Source organism: Halichoeres trimaculatus, unplaced genomic scaffold, assembly GCF_033239565.1.
Source record: "Halichoeres trimaculatus isolate MK-OKI-2021-1 unplaced genomic scaffold, fHalTri1.1 fHalTri1_scaffold_13, whole genome shotgun sequence".
NCBI classification, from domain to species: domain Eukaryota; kingdom Metazoa; phylum Chordata; class Actinopteri; order Labriformes; family Labridae; genus Halichoeres; species Halichoeres trimaculatus.
The window spans coordinates 20050297-20069767 of NW_027437191.1; the positions used below are offsets into that span (position 1 = coordinate 20050297).

General features: G+C 40.5%; 2 protein-coding genes across 2 annotated transcripts; one reads left to right on the forward strand and one right to left on the reverse strand.

Moving 5' to 3' along the window:
* Window positions 1-6794: 6794 nt before the first annotated feature.
* LOC141801896 (voltage-gated potassium channel regulatory subunit KCNF1-like) lies at window positions 6795-10299 on the reverse strand. The gene has a single exon (XM_074685216.1). It carries the CDS (start codon window positions 10064-10066, stop codon window positions 8570-8572), a length of 1497 nt encoding a protein of 498 aa, XP_074541317.1. The 5' UTR covers window positions 10067-10299; the 3' UTR covers window positions 6795-8569.
* A 2016-nt stretch (window positions 10300-12315) lies between these two features.
* Window positions 12316-19471, forward strand: pdia6 (protein disulfide isomerase family A, member 6). Its single transcript, XM_074685110.1, has 13 exons — window positions 12316-12445; window positions 12775-12916; window positions 13896-13953; window positions 15219-15345; window positions 15458-15564; window positions 15673-15809; window positions 16703-16817; window positions 16951-17091; window positions 17247-17331; window positions 17467-17539; window positions 17622-17780; window positions 17870-17966; window positions 18796-19471. Exons 1-13 carry the CDS (start codon window positions 12427-12429, stop codon window positions 18865-18867), a joined length of 1332 nt encoding a protein of 443 aa, XP_074541211.1. The 5' UTR covers window positions 12316-12426; the 3' UTR covers window positions 18868-19471.

The window sequence follows — 19471 nt, forward strand, 5'->3', positions numbered from 1 at the left end:
TGGCCCTAAGTGTATTGTTTTACATATTACAAGTTTTAAAGCCTCCATCAAGAAAGTAATGTTTTCAGTCTCTTTGTGTGAAAGATTGTGTTATTTCATGCATCACTGTAGATGATGGAAGCACAGGCCAAGGAGAAGCTCCAGATTTGAATAAAAATGGTGATTAGCTGCACAATACGTCTCCACCAGAATACAAAGAGTGTAAATACCCCAGGTGCTGGTGAAGTCATTTGGAGCCTGGGCCTGCACTGATGTAGTCACGATACTAACCTCCAACCCTTTCTGCTTCCAGAAACACACACCTGCAGATAAAACAGCAAAGATCTCTCAGGCTGGTACAAACTGGCAGCAGAACATCTTGTCCTGTATTTGATGCTGACACTTATAGTTATGGAGAGTTTAGTGACTCGTGTCAGTGTTAAATTTTTTAACACCATTACTCTTCTAAACTACTTGTCTGATGCACTTAATGCTGCAGGAGTCACACATGCCCACTGAGCTGTCTATCATCTTAGAGCTTCATGGTGTTTTACAGTATTTTACAGCATCAGTTAAATAATTAAAGCTAAATTTTTTCTTGCCAAATGCAATGTATCTTTTTTACGCAGACGACACCATTATTTATTGCTGTTCGACCTCGCCGACCCTGGCATTTTAATTTCTATGAGCTGCTTTTAATGTTGTCCAGTCTAATTTATATGATTTTAAAGATGCTGTGAGGAGGATCTGTTTTCATTGGACTGCATCGCCACCTTTTGGCCTGGAGTCTCACACACACTGTTGTGAAGACGCCACTTTTAACAAGGTGCGTGTTTCCTTTGGAATTAAATGGAGACAAACTTTCTTTGTTCAAGACAACTTTTTTTTTTTATCAGATTCGATGCATCAAGGTAAGGTATTTGTCAGTACAGTCACATAGCATGTACATGTTTTAGCCTTTAGCCTGCCCTCTGTTACTCTCCTGTTTGGCTTTTTCTGCTCCTTTATCTTTTTCCTTTTTGCCAGTCAAGCTCCAGTGTCCACCATTACTACAGAAGTAATCCAAGAAAATTGTTTTCAGCAGAGAAAAAAGATCTCTCTTCTCACTAATAAACTTTGTCAGCTAGTGTGATTGTCATAGAGACTTAAGCCGCTTTTCCACCAAGCAGACCGGTTCAGTTCATCTTGGTACGGCGTGCATTTTCTGGCGTTTCCACTGACTTATCCTGGGACAGATCCTTAAAAACCCAGACGAGCCGTCCTACTTTTTTGGGACCCTTCCGTATAGGTGCCATACTAAACTGATCCATTCTCGGAAGGTGGAGCATTTCTCCCAGCGGCACATATATATGTGTATATATATATATATATATATATATATATATATATATATATATATATATATATATATATATATATATATATATATATATTAGGGCTGGGACTTTAACTCGTTAATTAGATAATTTAATTACACCGCACATTAACGCGTTATAAAAATCAACGCGAGATTAACTCATTGGCTGTCAGACATTTTCAGAGCATCTTGAATGATCTTTTAAGACCCAAATAATCTTGTTTTCTCTGACCATGTAAACACCAAAGTTACTTAAGAAGAGTGGACTCTCTTCTTTTATGTCTCTCTTCCTGTTTTTGGTCCAAAAAATAGAAATATCAAACTTTTTTGATCGTGTTCATCTCGGGCGCTCCATCCTTTGATCCTCTCCATGATCTCCGTCGTCTTTTCTCATGATGGCGCCGCTCTTTCTCTCTGAACTACCGTGACACATCTTCGTGTCAGCGTGAGCTGCCTGAACTTTCCTGACTTGCAGCGTCTCTCTGTGTCTCTGTCATCTCACATTTCTCCTAATATCCATGCTGAGCTCTCACCCAAAGAGCGCACCACCCACAGTAGTTTACAAGCAGGATTTTGATTGACAAGCTCCACCAGACCCCGCCTCCCTCCGCTGAAAAATATAATTTACTTCTGTAGACGCAGTAAACGGAAATCCAATGCCAATGGCAGGGAACACAGACATTTTAATTAATACTGACTAGTTGAAAAAAAAAAGAAAGAAAGGATTTACAAATCTTCTCTTTTTCGTGAATTCATTTGATTAGTCATGCACTATAATTTTGTAATGCCCTACAGTTCAAATTCTTTATGTGGGGACCTTAAGCAGATATAAGATTAAAATGTGATTAATTAGATCAATCAATAACAAATCCTGTAAATAATCCTGACAGCACTATTTACCACATTATGGCTGATGAATGTACTTGAAAGTAGTGTCCACAAAAAAAACATCTTCTAACCAAAAAAAAAACAAGATTTTGTGGTTTACACTTGTGTATCAGAATATTCAATGATTTAGTCTTCTACCAAAATCTGTTTAGCTTGAAAAGTGTTGCTTCTGATGTTGAATATTGATGTGATTAAAATGCAATTAATTACGATTAATTAATTACAAATGGCATGATTAATTCGATTTTTTTTAATCAAGTCCCACCACTATGTATATATATATATATATATATATATATATATATATATATATATATATATATATATATATATATATATATATATATATATATATATATATATATATATATATATTTAAAAGAAACTTTACAATCAAATTTTCTTAACCTATTTCCACACAAGAAATTCAGGCCCCATTTTTCCCAAATATCTTCAAATAAGACATTCTTGAGACTTATCTGATAAGACAAGTTTTTACTAAAAATTAGACAAAAAAAAACTTGCTTGGATTTCAATTTTTACAGGGCCAAGTGTTCACCTGAGAAGACGTCAAAAGTCAAGGAATCCTCATTACTTCCCTTTCAGAAATGCACATTTGTTTTACAGCTGGAATAAATCATTAGTGCAATTTCTCTGTCCATATACACTGGACTGGGGTTGATTTATTTATAACTCATACTGCTTGACTCTACTAAGGCTCAGAGGCAGGCACATTAAGGGTCAGCTAACCAACAGGTGTGTGCATAGAAGGCTGAAGGCCAGTCTCAGCTCCATTTGTGTCAAGAAACCAGCGGATGACACGACTAGGGCCAGTCCATGTTTTATACACTCGTTGGTTTTAATGAGCTTCATTGATGAAAGTCTTCTGATTGTTTGACCCATTCATGAAGTGAAGAGCGTAACTCAATATTAAATGGCCTCTATGAATGTCTTACAAGCTTGCCGCTTGGGAGAGTAGTCAGGAGGACCCACAGTTTGTGTACAGTTACTTCTACTGTGTGGTTTTAGAAAACTGAGTTTGCTAAGGTTATTAAAACTATAGTTGTAAATCACTCATAGGAGGAGGTATTCACAGCTCTAAAGAGAACCATGTACTCACTGTTTGGGATTTCCCTATTTTTAGACAGGAGACATGAGAAGAAGAAAAACCCCATCCTAAAGGTCAACTGAGAGGCAGGCGAGCTTTGTGTGTTCACGTTGTCATCAGTATGTTTGGCTGAAACTGAACACCAGTGTGCCACTGCGTCACCAGAGAACAATCATATCTGGGAGTCAGCTGGATGCAAGTTACAGAAATCACTCTGATTACTAATAACCTTACAGCAGTGTATCTGAGAGTTCAGGCAGAATGTCACACAGGGTTTATTTACAGCATCCTGCGAGCATGATCCATAATTTAACACTAGATTTAATGAAAAGCTGAAGTGCAAACGCAGCAGCATGATACTGAAGCAGTCACGCCAAGCTATAGACTTTTTCCTGTTAATTATTCCTCTGCTTTCTCACTGCTCGCCGGCGCGGTCGTGAAATGAAATGTCAGGGAGAGATGTAAACACCATAAAAAATAAAACAGAAAATTTACATTGGAGGAGAGTATCATAACAGAAACAAAAGATCCTTTTGAAAGTCTGTTTTCACATAAACACGAGTCTTTGAATCACAAAAAGTAGATCAATGTTGACTCAGATTTAAGTCCATGGATAACTAATGTAAGAATAAAAAAACATGTATTTTCGCAGTAGATGAACTTTCTCTTTGTGACTATTTTTGTGAAGTATCAATCAGCACCAAATGTAAATAAACACCCATCGACACCTCTACTCTTACACACCCACTGCACACCATGGTTGACCAACATGTGGGTGTAAAAATTGGTGATTAGCCAACAGATCACAGCAGGTCACTGTGGAGAGGATCACACAGGGCTGTGGGTGTATATGCGTAAGAAAGTGTATATGTGTGTAATTATGTGCAGGCGTCAGAGAGAAGGGGAGATTGGCCTCTGTTTGTGTGTCTGTAAGTCTAAATTTGAACGTGAAGGTGCATGTGTGTTTTTATGTGTAGCATTGTTCTGTTGCACAAAGCCGCCTTTGACATTCCAGCTCCACCTGTCAGCACAGACAAAGGCTTTTCTCCAGCAGCTCTGACGTGAGAGCCTGCTGCTGGTCAGGAGAGATAGGAGAGGGGTACTGGGTGAGACGTGTGTGGGCGGACAGTACAGCCCGACCTCCTGTGTGATCTTTATTTCAAGCTGCAGAACTTCAGCGGCCGCTTGGGGGGGCAGAGCTGTAGGGAACTGAATCAGTGACATAGTACTGATCAAACAAGCTGACATCTTGTTCCGGTGATTGGTGCAGACAAGCTGTTAGGGAGATGATTCACCCTTCTTCGACAATTTCAGATGTGACAGGTGATGGTGTAATGAGGTCTGCATGGCACGGCAGAAAAACAAGCAGCGTGTGATTACTTTGTTCTATATTATTGTGACAGCTCTATGAGGTGCAATGAATAAATTGTCATAAAGAATAGAAGCAAATATCCAAAATGCAAGAGTTGTTTTTTTCTTAGCATTTCACTGTAACCAGTTGGCCACCTTACACTTCCTCTGACTGCAACCATGACAGCATGAGGGCACTGATATCATGCCCATGCATCCAACCACTTAATAACGTGTAAACTTAACAGAAAAGCATGTCAAATTTAAGTATTATTTCTGCAATAAATTCAGATTCCAACTGTGATTTCATTGCAAATGCTAAAATTGTGAAAAAGGAGGAAACTAGGATTTATTGTGCAGCTCTCATTATAAATTCACAGTTTCATTTTAAGAAACAATTACCTCCTGCAGTACCCACTGGACTGTAATGTCAGGAAGATTTTGACAATCATGACATGCTAATGAAACATATCGACTGATTACACTGTGGCAGTGGTGGCGATTGCTTTTGCCAGAGTCAGATAGTTACATATCTGCCTCCTGTTGTTCTGGCTCTCCAGCCCTCTCTGGCCCATGTCCATGTTAATTGATTTATTCCTGCTGTGAAATGAGTCACAGATTTCATTCATTCTCACTGACAAACAATCACAGCTGACCACAGCTGCTGCTCTACACACTGTGAAATTTTTACACCATCCTTATACCACTTTTGTGTGCGATTTGATGTGGAATATTGACTGTTCGCCACACTCGATAAAGCAGAAATGTGCAACAGTGGTTTGAAGTGGTGCTTTGGAGTAGGGCTGAAAAACAATTATTGTTTAATCCCCATTAATCCCTGAATTTCAATGTGTAATCACAATTCAGCCGGGAATACTCTCATCATACATTTTAACCATTTATTGCCAAATGGAATTACAGTTATAGCTGGTGTTATAGGTTCTGCTTTTCAGAGCACTCCCTGGGTTAGCCAAGCAGCCTGCTCTGGCTTTCCAGAGTGCATTGTAAAATCCTTTGCATGGGTAAATACTTATAAATAGAGTTAATAGGAGAAGGAGGCAATGTTCAACTGACAGCAGCAGGGTTAGGGTAGCATAGGTGTTGCAGGGATTTGTGAAAGTGGAGACGTGTTTAAATGCACCGCCTCCTTGCTGTGAATAAGCTGTGATTGGTTGAGGGGGGTTGGGAACAGAGATTTGATCATTAGCTTTGTTAGAGGCCGAAACATAACAAAGACCCAAGATGTAATGATAATAAAAAAAATGTACAGAGGCTCAAAATAACTTGGGTAAGTTACTGCATTTTGGGTTACGTTATATATATTTTATTACATTTCAGGCTTCATTACATTTTTTAAATTACATTTTGGGCCATTGTTGCGTTTCGGGGCTGTTGTTACCTTTTGGGCTCTAAAAAGTCTGTCAGCGTGGTGTATGACTTCAGTGTCCTGCATGAACTTGTGCAAACTTCTTTTAATCACATTTTATTGTCATAATTGATATAACATTATTTGCATTTCAAGACAGTCAGAAATATTAACGATGTCAAGCAATTCATACCAACCTGAGGACACCACTCAGATCATAGACTTCTACAATTTACACTGGCCTGCAGTTAGTCATTATACATTTAGTTTGCACTGTAGTAAACTTCTCATTTCAGTTTTATCCATGATTCTGTGGTGTTGCACATTTCAAAATAGTGCTCTACCAGCTCTTTAAAAAAAAAAAAAATTCTATCTGTTAATGTTGAATATCTATAGTATAATTTGCTTTTGAACAACAGTGTTGTCCTCATTTTCAATTAGCAGGAGGCAAGAAGACACTGCAGCTGTTTGATTACAATTACTAGTTTTTTTCCCCTAATTTCAGACCTATAGGAAAAATTAGTGTGTTAACACTGAGCCTTAGTTTAAAATTCAAGTTAGAAAAAAAAACCCTGAAGAATCTTGTGTTTTAGATTAAGAGCATTTTAAAAAGATGTCTTCTTCAGCAGCTACATCATCTTCAAAAAGGAACAAAAGCAAAGTTATAAAAACTTAGACAGAACAAAAGTGAAAAAAAAAAACTATTTCTGTTATCTTTGCAGATATCTTGTAATTTTCTTTAGCAGAGAAGTGACTAATTAAAGCTGGAGGGTTTAGGCTCTAAATGTGAGATGTTATGTGTGCTATATTATTGCATGGAGGTCAAGAAGTGTGAAAAAAAGTGTTGGATTGTTTTTTTTTTTTTATAAAGCTGTGTTTTTGCCCACGCACATATAATTGCATAATGGAGATGAGGATAAGGCAAGAACAGCGGACACTTGTTATTCAAGAGCAAAAGGGAAAAAAATAGATTTCAAGGGAACAAAAACAGGACGGCAAATTGTCAATTGTCTGTAACAAGCTGAGATTAAAAGAGACTTAAAAATTCAGACTGCACATTGGTCATTGTATAACTGACGCACATAAAGGGCAGACTCAATTACAACAAAAAAAATCTGCCTTAAAGTTCTGGGAAAGCATTCCTTTGATGTCTGAGACATGTCATTTAAATGCTTGAGTCAAATCTGAATATTAGCCCCGACTATGGAGACTAATGCAGGATCTGGGGGTTGTGTTCTGTGTGCAGCAGGTTTATGCCACTCAGACTAATGGATTAGGAGTTGAGATATTTCAGACTATGAAAGTAACCTTTCAATGCAGAGCCCATTAAGTCAATTTAGAGTCTGTTTGTGAGGACATGTGACAGAGTGAGACTGAGTCACATCTTTTCTGGGCTTTCATCAAGGTAAGAGCCGTAATACAAAGAGACATTTTTAACAAGCAGAGCTGGACTATTACTTATGCACCTTTTATGATGGTTGATAACTTGGTGGACTCATTATGCATGTTGTTTTGGTGAGTTCATGAAAAAGATGATCAAGTTTTTGATGTTGTTTTGGGACACACTTCAATCAGAGTTTCTTCCTTTTTATTTAGACTTCTAGGCTAACTAGTCTGTGCTTTGATTGTGGATTCTGGGGTTGAACAAGTCAAATATGTTGATTATTTTTCCTCATCTTTCAGCCTGTTACTCCTTCCCCTCAAGTTAAATAGCAATCGAGGGTTTAGGCTCTAAATGTTGTACCTGTGAACCTCTGCTCGGAGTATCAACGGCTGCTGCAAATTGAAACCTATTAGACGTGCCCTGCAGCTGAGGAAGCTTCTGAGGTTCTGGTGTTGGTTACATGATCCTGCAGCTCACCAACACCGTCACTGCTGCTAAGATTTCTGCTCAGGTTTTATATCTGAGACATTACCTGGCAGTTACACAGGGTCAGGAAAAATAAGTTGATGCCACCATAGATCCGAGACTTTAATTCGATCACCTGTTTGTGAATCTTTAATAGACTTATGATGTGACTTTATAAGTCACCATCACTTTAAGAAAAGTCAACTCACTTGTAAATAATCAGATGACTTTCATTTTCATTTGTGGAGCAGCTGCCTTCTTTATTATCAAAAAAAAAAACATTCATTGTGATACACATGTCTGTACAGAGGAATACGCTACAGTGCAGTCTACAGTGTGAGTGTGGGGACTGGGGATGGGGGGTGTTACATAAGAAGCCTACATGAGGGACAATCAGTGTATATGCTGTTTAATCAGAGCCCCTCTGTCTGTGGGGAGTCACTGCGCAAAGGCACGGACCATAAAGTCAATATCTAACACACATGTCCTGTTAATAGGCACCATTCCTCAGCTGCGTTCAAGTCTCTAGAGAGCACTACTGCAGTCCTATTAGTCCTAAGGGGCTATATACAAGCATGTCTCCATGATAGTGTCATTAACCCGAATTAGGAGATGAAAAATTAATTGGATGTTTTGTTGTTGTTCATCTTCTTGCAGGATCCTCTTTGTCCCTCAGATGAAGTATTCAGTTGCCTCGGCTGTGCTCTCAAAGCTCGTGTCCATGCTCGGTGTCTGGATCCCTGCCCCTCCCCTGGGATCTTTCAGTAAGGGGATGTATGTGTCGCTGTGACAGGAGTGCATGGTGTGATCCCAAACCCCTGCACCGCAACTGTGTTTATGCGCCTCGGGTGCAGCGTCCAGCTCGGCTGCGTCAGAGCGCAAAGCCATCAGCTCGATCTCATGCTTGGCTGCGGTCTCCAGCACCTGTTGCTTGTTGTAAAACAGCACAAAATTGTTGATGATGGGGTGTATGGGTAGAGCGATAGCAATTACGCCGCACAGGAAGCTGATGGCCGCGTTACAGCGCCCTAAAGTGGTTTTTGGGTATACGTCTCCGTAACCCACTGTGGTCATGGTGATCACAGCCCACCAGAACGACTGAGGGATGCTGGTAAACAGGGTTTCCGGATGGTTCTGCTCCATGGTGTAGCCCAGAGCGGAGAAAAGGAAGACCCCCACACCCATGTACATGAGGAGCAGTCCGAGCTCTTTGAAGCTGCTTTTTAGTGCAGATGTGAGGGTCTGGAGTCCAGAGGAATGCCGTGCCAGCTTGAAAATGCGCGCAATGCGCATTATGCGTAAAGCCTGCACCGCCTGCTGCACGTTTGCCAGCTCCATCACCCCTGCACCGAACGAGGTCAGAATGAGCACCACGAAGAAGGGCATGATGGCCATGAAGTCGATGATGTTCATAAAAGCAAGGACGAATTTGATTTTGTTCGGTGCGGAGATCAGACGCAGTAGGTACTCGATGGTGAACCAGCCGATGCACACCGTCTCGATGACCTCCAGAGTTGGGTGCTCAGTGAGGTGACCCTCCGAGTCCTCTACCTGCAGGTCCGGGATGGTCCCCACGCACATCACCACCGAGGAGACGAGGATGAAGATGAAGGAGACTATCGCGATGATGTGCGCTGGAAGAGAGGAGTCCGGCTTCTCCATCAGCCTCCACAGGCACATCTGGAAGCGCTGCCAGCCTCCTGCAGACGGGTCTCCCTCTCTGTCCACCAGGATAGTTCTCACTTTCTCCGCAATCTCTGCAAGTTCATCCTCCACCTCTTTCAGCTGGCATTTGCAACATTCATCTAGAAAACCAGATTCGATTTTCCAGAACTCCATCTCCTTCATGAAACAAATTGGACAGATGCCTCTCTTCATGTGAATCTCTCCGTAATAATAAAGCTCAATGATGCACTTAAAGGCTTCAGGGTCTCTGTCAAAATAAAATTCTCCTGATTCAGGGTCGAAGTCATCACACAAGGACAATATTTCTTCGCTAGACTTGTGTGAACAGTCCACTAGTTCAGCCAGCCGGGTGTCCGGGTAACGATTCAACACGTCCCCGTATAGCACCTGTTTCACCCCGCCGATGTTCACAACAATCTCCGTCTCCTCACTGGCTTCGGAGCCGTTACAGTCCGCATAGCGCGTCCTCTGTATCCCCCACATTGTGCTGTCAACAAGTCCGTGAGGAAACGAACCGAAATTTTTCTAACAACTGTACTGTCAAAGTAATCACAAGTCACCAGAAGCTCTGGCACTGTGCGTAAAGCCTCCTAAATCTTCTGAACTCCGCGTAGAATTGGAGATTGACGAATGTTTCTTTTAGAGGTGACTCCCGCGTGAAGTCTTCCCACTTCAGTGCAGCCGTGGTTGACAGTGAGCAGTGCGCCTGTGCGCTCACAAAGTTAGTATTGAGGTGCGTGTATTGTGAAGTTACATGAAACCACACACATAAAACCGGAAGTACTTTTCAAAACAAGAGGCGCGTGGAAACTGTGTTTAACTTTTCTATTCATTAAGGTAGTCCTACACAAACAAATGCAATTACGTCTATCTTTATTTAAGTGTATTTAAAACACCATAGCTTGAGGAAATGTTGAGGAAAGAGTCTTCTTTTTTTCATTAATATATTTATGAGCATTTACGAGCCTGTCAGCCGGTGCTTTTTTTTTTTTTTCATCTGAACCGTCGTGTAGTTTCCGGTCTCTCTCTGCCTGTCACCAGCTGTCTTGACGCAGCGCAGTGCAGCCAGGCGCAGCGGATCATAAATCTCAGAGGCATGTAATGAATTGAGAAGTAGCATACAGGGAAATCAGGGACGCGCACTCCGCCGGGTTTTCCTGGCAGCTCGAAAAGCAACGATTAGTCAAAGGTAATCGATTAACATGCAGCAGCACACTGGCGATTTAAATCAGGCTCCTGTTTACAGCTAGACTGTAAATTCTTCCTCCAAACAAACCCATAAACGCTTCATTGAACATCCATTTTGAATGTATCAAGATCAATCACCAAAAAACTAAAGGACAACCTGGCCAACCACTAAGGCTCTGCTACCTGCTGGCTACAGGAAATGTAAATTGAACTGATCTTGAGTGGTGTTCCCTTCTTTTTTCCAAATACGAATGCTATAAGTTTGAAAATAAAAGGAACTTTCCTATCTAAATCAATTTTTTTTCTTAAATTCATCGAATTAAAAAAGAAAAAATTATGTTCTCAAACCAGTTCTACAGTAACTTTTGTTAAATCATTAGTAAGCAGGCCGTACAGCATTGTCCACAATTGCTTATCCTTGGTGTTTGTTGCCACCTAGTGGTATTACGGTCAAAGCACAGCAACATCAGGGCGCGTATTATTTTGTTAAAAAAAAAAAAAAAAAAAAAAAAAAAAAAAACAACTTTGGTGCAAACCACTGAGGATAATTTTTTGGAAGTGTGAGATAAAATTAAATGTTTACTCACAGGAGAACTGTAAATTTTTACAGCAAATAAAACAACGAGCAAAACACTTTATAGCAAAGTTACAAACCACTTGATTACACTTGATTGACCCTTTGGTGGATTTTTTCAGTCGTTATCTTTGTTTTCATGTGCTTATCTGTATATAGGTATATCACTAGCTTTTTTTTTTATTTTTTATAGACATTTTATAAGTAAATTACGTTTTCTTAACTTATTTTGACACATTTTTTTTCTTGGTGTTGTATCCTTTGATATACTGCACTACATCTTAAAAATTTATCCTTTTGTTTACCATGTGCTCTTTGACTGCTGTGTTGGACGTTAAATATAGGCCTATGTATTTCGAAACAAAAGTAATTCTCTTCCAAATCAGTTCACCAGCCTTCTTTAGCTAAATAAGAACACTTTTTTTGTTTCTGCACTTTCTTTTCTGTTTTTTTTTCCTTTTCTTTTTGTTGTTTTCGTGTTGTCTCATTGTTGTCGTGGTACTTTTTTGTTATTATTATTTGTTATTTTTTATTATTAATATTAGCCTATTAGCCTTTTAAATTCATATTCCTACAAATACTTTTATGTTTATTCCTGACATTTCTAAGTCTGTTTGTAAATCCAGAAAAGTGCCTTGGATTTCAAACTGTAAAATTCTAAAGAAACATGTCCTGTTTAGCCTTCTTTCACTTATTTAATTTCCTGCTTTCGATGGATGTGACGCTTAGCTACCTGATTCTACCTTTGTATTGTAATTTAAAACTAAATAATGTGTCGTTGTTGACACTATACACGTATGCATTAGATGTTTACACCCCGTCATTGGTCTGAGTCAGCCTTACCAGAGTTGTTGCATCTCCATTCAGAGCACTTGCACGAGTTGTCTCCTCCTCTGCAGCGTACCGGTGTTGTAAACTACACGGCGCACTCTGATTGGTCCACTTACGGCGGCGCTGAGCCTCAGCCAATCAGCGCGGGCCACGGTGAGAATTTTTCGATCTACTTTTGTGGGAGCCGCAGCGGCAGTAGCAGCCTGCGTGTGTTGCTAACAGAGGAGACGAGCAGAGACCTGAGTAAACCATGAAACCGCTGATATTAGGTGAGTGATAACAGCAGCTTTTGTTTTCCTCTGATAAATTAATGTGGGGTTTCTTTGTGCGTATGACGTGTTGGAGGGCGTTTGAGCTCCTACAGTTAGCTTAAATTGCTAAGTTTTGGGTAAAAACCAGTGTCAGGCCTCTGTTATCATGAAACCAATGTATTAATAAAAGCCACTTTCACTTTCTTTTACTCAAGCATACAATGATTGTGCAGATAGAGCTCGGGGGTTTTGCAGACTTACGTTTTCCTCCCATTGTTTAACTCTGTGTTTTGTTGTTGAACATAGTGAAACATACAGTAAAAAGTGTAAACCTTCATCTGCTTCAGGAGTGTTGGGCTGCTCTTTGGTCCTGTCTGTCCAAGCCTTTTACTCAGCCAGTGATGATGTTGTTGAGCTCAACCCCTCAAACTTCAACAGAGAAGTGATCCAGAGTGACAGTCTGTGGCTGGTAGAGTTTTACGCTCCCTGGTGAGTCCATAACTTCTGTTGCCATTGTTCAGTGATAACTCAGATCAACCAAGTAAGGCCATGATGGTCTAGCTTCTGTCCAGACACATAGTATTTCTTCTTTTCTGCTCAGATATGTTTGTCACCTGTTTAGATGGCCTCTCCTTCCAGACACGTTATCTTTATAATCTAAGGAGGCAGATGGTACTTGTATGCAAAGCTGGCTGCCTCTCATTTGGTTTAACCCAATGACAGGCAGTTTTTCAGTAACAGTTTCTTTGTAGAACACATCTAGTTTAAACACAAAGGGATCAACCAGGAGAGAATGAAAAATTGTGCATACATACAACTGGTACAAAAAATTAAATGAATCTCATTTGTGATTCTGCCCAGTTAATAAGTTAAAACATGTCCTTAAACTGTGTAAATGACAGTTTGATGTCAAGTTATCGAAAAGTTATTAGTGCTACAAAGTCTTAGTGAGTGGTGTAAAGTTTTTGTGTTAACCAAGGTTGACCAGCATGTTTTGATTCTTTTCCACTAAAAAGTTTTTATCATCAAAAAGTAGGAAGAGAGCTGGAATTTTTTTTCCCATTTTGAGATGCTGGAAACAAATGATTCTTCATTAATTTTTTAAAAAGTTGTTTATTCAATGTAAATGTTTACATCCTCTATTAAAATCCCTGCAGCTACAGCCAATCATTTTTGTACCAAGAAATCTGATGCTGAGGAAAAAGCCAACATAGATGTGGAAATTGTATTCCTTTTTCATAAACAGTGTTAAGTATTTGCTGCATGTGCTAATGTTGGATCACTTTGCATTATGATTCATTGGAGTGAGAATTACATCTGGTGTATTTCAGTCATATTCAGCTGCTCTGTTCTTAAACCGCAGCAGGAATACAGAATTCTTTCTCATGCAGTGTGTCACTAGTGAATTTAAATTTATAGCTGCAAAGTTAAACTCCTCCTCCTCCTTCTTTATTGTCTGTTGTCTTAGGTGTGGCCACTGTCAGAATCTGACTCCTGATTGGAAGAAGGCAGCCACTGCTCTCAAGGTAAGCTGAGTGTCTGTTGCTAGCTTCTTGTTTCATATTGAGGTGTGTGACAGATTTTTTTCCCTCCCATCTCTGAAGACATTGACCATCAGAGAGCTTCAACCAGCTGTTAAAAAACAAAATGTTTAGTTGTCCCATCTCCAGACTTAATAATCATCCAAGCTTTTTATTTTTTATGCCTCCAATCAAAGTAAAATGTTCTGAAAATTGTTCATTTGACTGCAAAACAGATCAGAACACGCAACTGCTCTGATTCACAGCTAAAAATGTTCAGTCAGTTTAACACAACCCCGTGTGAGACGTGGGCAGATATGGGACTCTAGTCAAATATTAATGAATAATATTAAGTTTGTTCCAGGGAAGGATCAGCCTTGCTGTTTATGCAGTGAAGCTGGCTTTTCTGCACATAGTTTATCCACTTCAATATTAATCTGTGCTACTTTGTGGGCGTGAAAAAGTGTCAGGAAGGGTCATCACTGTTGCACATGTTGATTGACATACCATCTATAGCAACTGCACACTTATTTATTACTCAGGAAGGGACAGGTTCGGATAAGATTTCACTGATTTGAATGCTTATATCCGGATTAGGTTAATTCTGCTTTTCAACCAGATTATTTATCAATTCCTCATGTGAATTTTCTGCGTACAGAAAGCAGGCTTGACAGTTTTTTTCTGTGTCAACAACATTGTATTGAGTTCGTAAATCAATAAAAATGAAATTGGCCTCTGGACTTTGATATCTGTAGATCCATGTGCACAAATATTTGCACATGGATCCTAGACAAAACAGTTATTGCTTGAAAATATTAGCGTATCTTCCTTCTCAGAAAGAATCCTTGATCTTTCATGGCTGATAGTATCTCCAGCTGCTAAAAAAGACCCTCTCAGATGATCTTAAAGATGCTGCCACCCTTGCGTGGTATTACAGTGTTGCATAAATTGAATTTTGCGTTGTTAAAATCCTTTTTGGTAAAGTAAAGCCAAGGTTTCGATTGCTTCCATCTCTCTGCCATTGTCTTGGAAATCCTGCTGCTGACTGATGAACATGATTGATGTGTGACGCATCACGTGACGGTGATGTAAGGTTCCGGCTGCTCCGTCGTAATGTAAAGACTCTGCAAAGGAATCATTAGCTAGCCGTAAAGGCTAATGACACTGATGGATTGAACCTTTTCTAAATGACTCCTAACAGGAACTGGTTGTTGATACCCATCCCCATAATCTGAACTGCACACACTGATCTATGCGTCTTTATCCTTCAGGGTATAGCAAAGGTTGGTGCCGTAGATGCAGATCAGCACAAGTCACTGGGAGGTCAGTATGGAGTCAGAGGATTCCCGACCATCAAGATCTTTGGAGCCAACAAGCATAAACCAGAGGATTACCAAGGTAAGTGCAAAATAAGGACATCAAACTTCTGTCACTAAACGCACGTCTTGTATGAGAACTTTAAACATGCCTGTGTTTTTACACTTACCTCTGCATGCCTTTCTCCTTTCAGGTGGCCGCAGTAGTCAGGCCATCGTGGATGGAGCCATGAACGCTCTTCGTACTCTGGTGAAAGATCGTCTGAGTGGCAAGTCTGGGAGCTCTGGCTACAGCAAACAGGTAGATCCCACTGTGAAGGTTTTTTTCATGTAGAATGTAGATGTTGCTGTTATTTAAAATGGAAACATTTCACTGATCATGGTTTTTAACACCAACCTGCCCTAACAGAGTGGTGGCAGCAGCGGCAGTGGCAGCAAGAAGGACGTGGTTGAGCTCACAGATGACAACTTTAACGAGATGGTGCTGGAGAGCGACGACGTGTGGCTGGTGGAGTTCTTCGCTCCTTGGTGTGGACACTGCAAAAAGTGAGTTTGATACTGCTACGCAGTCAATTCCTGGTTGCAGGAAATGACAAATAACACCTCACCCCCTCTCAGAGAAACTGCAGATTCCTGAGATTTCTCCCACCATGTCACAACAAATGCTAATTAATTAATTAGTTTGTGTTGGTTCAGGCCATGAGAACATTAAAAAATGCACGTTTTGTCAGAATAATCTCAATTTATTGAAACATCTAAGTGGAAAGTGATGAGTTATCGCTTTCACCAAATCTAAATCTGTTGATCTGTGATAGTGTCATTATTTCCATAAGCACAGGTGAGTTTTCCCTATTTAGTGGATTATTTGCCATTCCTTAAAACAGCACAGCAACAATCACAGGTGTACACTCTAGGCATTGCCCAAGGCGGGATCCCTCAGAGGAACATGATACTCATGCTGATGCTGATGCTGATGCTGATGATTCCATAAGTGAAAAACAGGAAGAACAGCAAAACAGGAAATGTCAATAGATGACTCATTTTTTATTTTTATCGCCTTATGTTATAACAGCAGTTATCTAAGAACTCAAAAGGATCAGATCTAGAGCATACACTTGTTTTTTAGAATACGAGAGAGAGAGAGACCTCCATGAGCAAACATAATATCACGGTACCTGAAGATCCAGATCAGTGCTGTAACACTGATGTGACCTAGATGCCTCAACTCAACCGTTTAAAAGAAAAAGAGGAGCTTCTTTGTAGCCTATGAGTTTCACTTTCCAAAATATTAACTATGTCAGATTGAGTTTTTAAACATGTAAGGGAATTTAAAGAGACTTGTGATACAGAAATCTACAAGTTCTGCTTGAAGCTGAATTATTTTCACATTTTAATCACATCTGTTTTTCCTAACCTTTGCTCTCTGCTGTCGTTTATAGCCTGGAGCCTGAGTGGGCAGCTGCAGCCACAGCTGTCAAGGAGCAGACCAAGGGCAAAGTTCGTCTCGGTGCCGTGGATGCTACCGTGCACCAGGCCGTGTCCAGCCGCTACGGGGTGAGTGAGAATCCCTGAGGTTTGTGTGACAGAGGTTGACAAGTCGGACGTAGAACACTTGTGCATTTATACTTAAGGCATCTTAAGTCTTCACAGGTCAGTAGTGATGGGTTTGTTTTGTGTACATGCTTAGATCCGTGGATTTCCCACCATCAAGATTTTCCGCAAAGGTGAAGAGCCGGAAGATTACCAAGGAGGCCGCTCTCGAGGCGACATCATTGAGAGGGCTATGGATCTGTTCTCTGACAACGCTGCTCCACCTGAACTCACAGAGGTTAGTCAGCACCTACCAGTTTGTACCAAAAACACTTCAGCATCTATCATTTGGGATACAAAGTGACGGAGAACAACTTAACATGGATCATAGCCAGGATTGTCTTGAGCCTTGTTAGCTTTTGTCCTAATAAAAAATATCTTGAATGTTCTCAGATCCTCAGTGAAGAGGTCTTGACGAAGACATGTGAGGACAGTCAGCTGTGTATCATCGCGGTTCTGCCACACATCCTGGACACAGGTGAGAGCTGACAGGCATTCTGACACTATAAAGAGAAAAGACAGCTGATCTTAAAAACCAATGTGACGGGAATTAAATGTTGAAATAGCTCTATTAACTTCTGGATCTCTGTTTTTTCTTTGTCCTTGTTAACAGGTGCAGCAGGTAGGAACAGTTACCTGGAGGTGCTGCTAAAGATGGCTGAGAAGTACAAGAAGAAGATGTGGGGGTAAAGAGGAGAGATGGTCACGCTTCAAAACAACTTCAAAATAAAATGTTAAGGGAACTAATCACAGCTCTTTCTTTCTCAGCTGGTTGTGGACTGAAGCCGGATCTCAGATGGACCTGGAGGCTGCCCTTGGTATTGGTGGATTCGGTTACCCCGCCATGGCCGCCATCAACACACGTAAAATGAAGTTTGCTCTGCTTCGAGGCTCCTTTAGTGACACTGGCATTCATGAGTTCCTCAGGTAGGAGCAGCTGTGCGGCTAATCTTCTTGCTGTGAAAAGAATCACATTTTGCTTCATATGGTGCTTACGCAGTTCATGTTCTCCTTAGGGAGCTTTCTGTTGGCCGTGGATCCACTTCCACGCTGGGAGGTGGGGCCATGCCCAAGATTCAAGCTGTTGAGCCTTGGGATGGCAAAGATGGGCAGGTGAGTGGTCTGATCATCGGAGGATGATATTTACATGGAGTTGAGCTCTTTCTGGTAAGGTTTGTGTAAACATGCAAAAGGAGAGTTTGAAGATGTTTGAGTTTGAAGGTAAAACAATCTGGAGATGTAGAACCTAAATCTGATCTGCTGCAAAGTTAAGTTTTACGTCTGTCACTGTAAATCTTAGCCTTAAGCTCAAACGTGTTGAATATCAGAAGAATATAAAACTAATGAAATAAACCCTCTTTAAGGTTCCTGCAGATGCAGAACCTCAGACTTCTCATGAAGTCTGAGGTTAAGTCCTTACTGGACTTAAATTTTAGATGGCAAATTGAAGCAAGTAAAAAAGTATAGGGCAGTGGAAAACAAAGATTGTAAGATCAGCTGTTAAATTTGGAACATTTAGTTTGATATGTAACACTTTAGTGTGGACCCCTTGACCTGTGTTTTAGTTTAGTTTAGTTTGGTTTATTTCGATCATATTAAAAAGTATACCAACCAAAGCAACACCACTGAAAACCATGTTGACCGAAAAGGTTTAGGCTGAAGCTACTTAGCTTATATGTGCCTAACCTTCTTACTGTACATTTATACCAGAGCAAAACAAAAAGTCAAACAACATAATCTCAACAACCAATGAATAATTAATAATCCAAAAAAGAACTGAAAAGAAAATATCCCCAACAGCAGCTGACCCACATTGAGTGATACTCAAAGAGTCAGGCTATGATATTAATGTAGTATTTTTTAGGACTATTCAAACATCCTGAAACTAAAAAGTTGCCTCTCCTCACCTTTGCTAACCGTTTATACTCTGTGTCAACCACAGCTTCCTGTTGAGGAGGAGTATGACCTCAGTGACGTAGATCTGGACGATGACTTTGAAAAGGATGAGTTATGAGCCCAAACAGGACAGGATTTGATCCAGACTGGTTTGATTGGAGCCGGTCTGGTCCGATCTTGGCGCGACCCGCCTCCTCTCTCCTGTGGATGAATGGGAAGCCCGGTCGCCCGGTTACTGAAATACTCCAGAAAAGACACATGAGAGACTCCTGCAGTTTCTCACATCATCTCTGTCCGTCACACGGGGAGGAAACGGAGGGAGGGGGCTGCGTGTGTCCGCTGTGTGAACTCTGCTTCTTGTACCTGCTGAACGTCAGATGCTGCAGCTGAGGAGACGAGGGATGAGGTTCTGATTGTGGCTTTTATGTTTTCGATTTAAGTCTATTTCAAATATTATTCCCCTCCCTCTTCAGCCACCCTCCAGCACCTGTTTTAAGATGTGGACTTGTCAAATTAACACTTCATGTCCAGCCTGATGTGGCTCTTGATTTTTTCTCTCTTTTTAAAAATCTGTGTGATTCTTGGTGAGTTTGCATCATATTTGTGTCGGACCAGGGGGAAACTGTGGGACTTCTTGTGTAGATTTTTCTTACACGACTTTATTTCAATTGTGTGAAAACAAAATGACATTTTGTTACAAAAATAAAAAGGAATAAAAACAA

Coding starts and splice junctions, on each gene's coding strand:
- LOC141801896 (XM_074685216.1), bottom strand. CDS start 10,066: ATGTGGGGGATACAGAGGACGCGCTATGCGGACTGTAACGGCTCCGAA.
- pdia6 (XM_074685110.1), top strand. Junction 16,818..16,950: donor CCGTGTCCAGCCGCTACGGG/GTGAGTGAGAAT, acceptor GTACATGCTTAG/ATCCGTGGATTTCCCACCAT. Junction 17,967..18,795: donor GGGATGGCAAAGATGGGCAG/GTGAGTGGTCTG, acceptor TGTCAACCACAG/CTTCCTGTTGAGGAGGAGTA.